At 36.9% G+C, this 6,830-nt stretch overlaps 1 protein-coding gene across 1 annotated transcript in view; it reads left to right on the forward strand.

Annotated features, from left to right (window-relative positions):
• LOC146000006 (uncharacterized) overlaps positions 1 to 6,020 on the forward strand; it is a 77,033-nt gene extending 71,013 nt beyond the window's left edge. The window contains exons 11-12 of the mRNA XM_083137310.1: positions 1,922 to 2,069; positions 5,518 to 6,020. Coding sequence (XP_082993436.1) covers positions 1,922 to 2,069; positions 5,518 to 5,608 — 239 coding nt within the window. The 3' untranslated portion in view covers positions 5,609 to 6,020. The remainder of the gene's footprint in view (positions 1 to 1,921; positions 2,070 to 5,517) is intronic.
• The last annotated feature ends 810 nt before the right edge of the window (positions 6,021 to 6,830 follow it).

The following is a 6,830-nucleotide window of genomic DNA, read 5'->3' on the forward strand; positions in this document are numbered from 1 at the left end:
AACTTTCGATAAGTTCCAGAAACTTACAAGGCAGAAAACGTCGAGAATTAACGACTTTTTAAAGTAAAGAATCCAGCACACCCCTAATGAATAACGTTGAGTCGTTTACTGTTGATTATGTTATTTGAAGTCATACATGCTGCTGCTGTGAAGAGATAGATGTTGGTTGGTGATGCTGTATTTCCTGCATTCTTTAACAATTTTGGTCCCATTTTATTTCCCTTTTTTGTTTTTGTATCACTTAACATTGAAAATATTCTTTCCGTTTCCGCGTTAGAATGCGGCAATGTTAGCACTATTTTCGCGAGAGTGGAAATGTTTTCAAAAAGGAACTTGCCTTGAAAGTTTTTGGTAACCGATAACATGTTCCAAAATTCTGATGGAGATCTGTTAGTTAGTTCTTTTTTCTCCTCCTCGCTAAAGTATCCAGATAAACTAATTCATAAAATGTAATTTACCAAGATTGAAAAAAGTACCTACGTTTTCCCTCATTTGGCAAAATCTGTTCCTACGCGGGCGAAATTTAGTGAAAAGTCCCTATGCGTAGGGACATGTCCCTACGGTTGGCATCACTGCCGACACGTGCAGTATGAAGCGCCCTCTCGCGGCTGACAACTCACCCAACCCCCGATAAGCTGCAGGCGCTGTCGCGACAACTGAGAATAAAGTAGCGATGACTAATCTAAGATTAGATGTCAGAAATAAGGTGCCAGAAATATTTGTATTTGGGAGGACACCTTTTCCTGCATCCGTGCGACAAGGTACGTGCTTATTTCAATTGTAATTGTAACTGTAATTGTGAAAAGTGGAAACATTACAAAACAAGCGGTTTCTGTTACGGACTTCCTGAACGCAATTTGCCGGGACCTGTTGCATGAAGAGTCCGCGGAACGGCCGTCACGCTGGCGGTGAACGACTGAAATAACCTCCCTGTATATAAATGTGTTATTAGAAGTGAAATGTTAATTTTCTGTAATAAGTATAGTTTTTAAATCTAATTTTGGTTTTTATTCACCATTATAACACTGAAATGTCATTTTATATACAGATTTTGATGCCAAGATTTTGTACTGAAACCTTGATGTTCTATTCACCACAAATATTTGGCTCTACTCATAGGCCCTCTTATTCAAAATCCAGCTGATTTCACTTTATCATGTCTCTTGGCAGACTGAAATTGCAAGGAGGAAAATATAAACCGAAATGATGATACCTACGACTTCTTTCCCTTCAAATCTATCGCAGCTTTGGAAGAGTGTGTTTACATTTACAAGAAAATTGTCATTGACAGGTACTGAAAATCGCTCCCAGCCATCCTCATTACTCTGCTATACACTGATGTTTGTTTTCCTTGTGCCAGTGTTTCCACATTCTTCACATTCACTACAGATTTGGTGCAGCGAAAGTTACTGAAATTTCAGAATGGTGCTGAATTTCTGTAAGAAAATTATATACAGGGCTTGGCATTTTTTTTTCATTGGGAGAGTTTATGGTGTTGGCAACAATTACTGCCATTTGCAGAGATAGATTGCTGGAATGGAGCTCAACATGCTGTAGCTCTGAGAGCATTCTATAAAAATGGTGGGGTTCCATCTGAAAGATGAAAATATCTTCTCTGGAGACATGATCTTACTCAGGATTTGGGTGAAAAATTTTGAAGCTATGAGAAACATTTCTTCTCATATGTTGGAACATGCCATGGATGATTTCCATTGCTGATTGTCAGTGTCAGACATTGTTATGGTGATGCATTTGTATTTTTGCCTAATAGTACAGTATTAGTTTTTGTTGCATTTAAATAAAAAGCCAGTTTTTTTCCCACACCCTGTATTTTGAAACTAAAGTTTATGTAAATGAATTAATTGTAAGAGATCTGCTTTGTATCAATTTCATGTAAATAACATAGTTTCTGTCGCATCAGGTAAAACAGCCAAGGAGAATGGGTCGCCTCATTTGCGATTCACAGGCAGCAGGGCTTTGACTTTCAGGAGTCCTCTCCGGGCAAAGGAGAGCAACAGACAGAAAGCTGCTAAGAATATAATCCAGAAGGCTCCTGTTGTATCAAGGAGGTATGTAGTAAATATTTTTGTGATTTAATAACTGTACATCAATAAGCTAAATCAAATTACAAATGATAAAAAAGAGAAGAATCTTTACTTTAAACTAACTTATTTCAGCTTTATTTGAAAAACTTGCAAGATCAAGTACAAAGTCAGCCGTTAGGAAGGCACCTAACAAAATCTAGTTTAAAAGAAATACAATTTATAGAAGATAATCTTGAAGTCATTGTTAGATAAAGCATTGTTGTAAAATTTTATGACATGATAAAAGCCTTGTGCCTGTAGTTAAAGCATTATTAACAATAGTTTGCTTCAGTTATTTGTAATTTGATTGAAGAATTGTTGTCTATCCCGTATATATATACGTGGATCAGTCAAAATGTTAGTTGCACTAGCATAAAAAAATATCATATGACATTTCTTGCATTACATAAAAGTAGACTACCAAAATTGCATTTCTCCATCCAGAAGTCTGTTCAAGCATTTGTGGTAGCATGACATGAGTGTCTAAAGTACAGTACCTTGTTTGAAGAATTCCCATCCAACTTTCGATAACCATTCTTGCATTATGTTTTAACTTCATCAGAATGATACTGCCACTTTGAGAGTTCTTCTTTCTTAGGCCCAAAGACATGATAATTGCAGTGTTTCAGGTCTGGGCTATGAATCAGTTCATTAACATGTTCTTTTAAAGCCTTCTTGCTGGTAGTAGTCGTCAATATCCATATGACCATTCTCGAACAACACCCACCATTGTGCAATGGGGTGAGACGAAATTGTTTTTCACTGCACACTTCATGCAATTCACAATGAATCTGTCTGGTTACACCTTGTTGCCCACAGAAAGTGAGTCACTATGCACTTCCAAGTGGCATGACATTTTCACTGAGTGTGTCTGATCCCTAATAGCCACAGTGTAACAGTTACTCTACCTTTTCAAAGCGACTGAGCAGTACTCCCAGGGACGTTCATCAAAATGTCTCTTTCCGACAAAATGTTATGAGCAAGTGCAACTTACTTTTTTGCCAACAAGAATATGTACAATAAACACTTAAACACACAAGTTGATATTTTGTGGACTGGCCGCATGTTCACAGTAGAAGCACAGAACAATAAAGGTGGCTTTGTTACTGCAGTGTAGTCAGAAAGAAGTGATAGGTAACAGACGAGAAAGTACCTTGGCCAGTGTTTACTGCATAGTTGGTGGTGGGTGGAGTCCAGGAAGGAAAAAAAAAAGTCAGGGTGAGAGTGGGGCATGTATAGTGGTGTGCATGTCGGATATGTACACACTTTTCCATTGCCTGTGGGAGCATGGACGTTTGGGAGGGGAGCATAGTAGCCTCCTCTAAAATGAAGGTCCACGTAAAAAGCTTATATTTCACACACAATTTCATTTGTCACAATAAATTATTTTAATTATTATGAGGATGTTTAAGGAACATGATAATTTTAGACTGAAGCAGTGTTTTTTGAGTAGGCATCACTATTATAAGGGAAAATATGCCTCCTTCCCCCCACCCCACCCTGGAAAAAATCCTGCGGACGTTCATGTGTGGGAGGAGGTGTCTGTGCATGGTGCTAATAAGTGGATAATAGCCATGTAGAAACGGTAGTTTCAGTGTTGGTCTGTGACTAACCCATCACGGTTGCATGAAGGACTCAGTCACTGTGATTGAGTGTAAATTTTGGGGTCATTGGCCCCATGTTTTTTGAGGAAGACAGTTGTACTGCTACCATCAATTCAGATTTTGATGTACAATTTTGTGGAACCAGAATTCCAGACATTGCATTCCCATATGCCATGTGTAGATCCATCTGGATGGGGCAATATCCCATAGTGTTGGGATTGCTGTTGTTCACCATCATGTTTCAAAGACATGTAATTTCCTGCGCTTGCGACATTTTCTGGCCACCGCAATTGCCAGATGTGTCTGAAACTTCTTCCTTTGGAGGTATCTGAAAAGCATGTTAAGAAACCATGAACAGTTGCTAATCTGGAAGAAGCATTCATTTCAAAATTAACACCTCAACAAATTGTTTAGTTAACTCTGCAGAACTTTGCTGACAATGTGGAGTGCATCCACAAAGATGGTCATCATTTGGATGTCATTTTTTTGGGCCTAAATATTGTTCAGGTATCTGCAAGGATACAATACAATACTTTGTAGCATTTCACAGATTTGAATATTATCTCCTTTTCTGTCGGTTCTTTTTTACAGACTGTATAACAAAGTATATGACCAATTTTACCTATAGTTGATTTCAGGCTGGTTAGTAGATGTTACTTGTATATATTCTTTTGTTTGTTCGTAATTTTCTGTAAAAATAGTTAACACAGTTAATGGGTTTGGTCTGTGTTTAGTGTTCAGTTGTTGTGGATGTAACATCTTGAGTTTGTCTGTTACACTTGTGTTAAGTCGTCATGATGGTATGTCCTGATTCTGTGTGTTTGGAGATTCCAGATTCTGGATTCCCTTCCCCCACTCTGGTTTTTGATGGGGAAAAGCAAGAGACAATTTTATCTTGTATATAATGTTGCACTATAATTCAGGTTTGAGAAATTGCTTTCTTAGTTGTAGGTTGTAAAGCTGTTGCTGGGCTGATCAAGAACACATGACATCATACCTATTTAATGAGTCGCCTGTTGCTATGTGGACCAAGAGGAGAATATAATCCTGTATATACAATGAGTAACCAACCCACGCCACCTCCCCCCTCTCCCTCCACTGTGTTTAGTATGCCAAAGCTTTTATTTCTGTAACCACCTTGTTGATTCTGTGGTAGAAGAAAACTCGATTAAAATGATGTTATGGGTTTGATGTGCTCAGGAAGTTATTTTCAGTTATTTCTCATCCAACAAATACCATGCTTCAATGGTGCCACTTTTCTCTGTCACAAAACATTCAGTTACAAAGTAAAAATTCATGGAATATGCTCATTTCACTCTGTGTTTATTTTTTAAATTATTGTTACTAAATAAATCCAACCTGTTAATTTGTATTTGCGTTTGTTGATATATACGTGTTATACTCGGTGACAGTAAAAACATGTGTGGTTTCATGTTGCTGGCTGTCCGAATTATTACATGCATAATACGCACCACAGTTTTTGGGGGCAAACATTTTGGAAAAAATGTATTCTTCCCTGGGTGGTTCTACCAATAGAAGTAGTGTTGGTTAGAATTTTATTCTACAGCGTATACACATGCAGTATTTTTCTTTACAAAATATAGTTTGTCTTCGAAGTCAGAGACCTATTCTGGAAGTTGATTTTGATATTTCTCTGACGCCATATATCTGTAAAAGATCTTGATAATGAGTGGACTATGGTAGCCTTACCAATCTCCCCAACAATCTCATTCTAGTTGTACCTTCTTTTGATTTTGGTTGATGAGCTATGATTATTTTCAATTTTTTTTTCGGATTTGACTTTTACATATGTGCCCTCTTCTTTACAGAGACCAGATAAATAAACAGAAGGACATGCTAGAAGGAGTTAGAACCAACAGAAGATTCGAACTCTTAATGAAACATCGAATGAGGAAGTAGACACATCGGATATAAACTTTAAGTTTTTCCTTAAAAATTTAAAACCAAAATGAATAAAATTGCTAGAGTTTTAATTTCATACAATTCCAATTTTTTTATATCTCAATTTTATTAATATATCTATTGTTTTTTATCTTGACGTAATATTTGAATGTGTCTGTATTAGTTATGAAGCGTAATAGTTACATGTATTTTCCAAAATTGGTTATCTTATCTCAGAATTAATTGTGTTTGCCCAATATGTATAAACATCAAATATATTGATATAGAATCTAAAATAAAATATAAAGTCCCGTATTAACAACTAATAAGTAGGCTGTATTTTAAAATAAAAATTAACAAAAAAAAATAGATATGTTTAACAAAGCAATATGTATATAGCATTTTATTGTAAATAAATTAATTGCAACTATTTACTGTTGTATTTCAATATGTCCTGAAAACTGCAAATGATATTTCAATTGTCTTTTTGTTCATTTGTATAATTATGAAGGTATGGCATACTTGGATTACAAAATAATATATATTTATTGTTATTAACAAGCAGTTTGATAAAGTTGTTTTTACCTTTGAGTTATGTAGTTCATATAAAATGGGCTATAACCTCTAAACCGCCACTTTTTTTTTAGATACATTTCACTTTTACATGTAAAAATGAGAACGAAATAATACAATATGTTACAATTAAGGGTCCAGGGTGTGATGGTGTCACTCTCCCTGTGACTTTGACACAATCATGTGGCATCTAAGACTTTATTCTGTGGATTGTACTATCCCTCATGATGGACGTCATGCATCAGCAGCACTACCTGCTGGTGCTTCGCAAAGCAGAAGAGTGCAGCAGACGTATCAGTGCGTGTTTGACCTTCTTCCACTGTCAAGTGCGTCGCCAGGCACTGCTTCTCAGTCGAGTGCAACCGTTGAGTTAGGATTCGTCAAAAAGGATGCTTCAGCATTTAAGTGTGTGCATGAGGAAATGCCTAGATCTTGGCCCAATGTGCAGTTCCATTATTTGCATGGAGTATCAGCGACTTGGAATTCCCCATTGTGAAATCAGTACACAATTTGGACTCCCGCAGCTGTTGTCCTAGAGTTCAGTTTCTGACGACTGTCACCTGCCCCGCCATGTATCAGAGAGCAGGGTTCCAGAGTTTGCATGAAGCCACTCAGTTTTCAGATCGATGTCCAGACCATGGGTCTAGAGAGGAATCCTGAGAGAAAA

The sequence above is a fragment of the Lepisma saccharinum genome, chromosome 16, assembly GCF_977018435.1.
Source record: "Lepisma saccharinum chromosome 16, izLepSacc3.1, whole genome shotgun sequence".
Lineage (NCBI taxonomy): Eukaryota > Metazoa > Arthropoda > Insecta > Zygentoma > Lepismatidae > Lepisma > Lepisma saccharinum.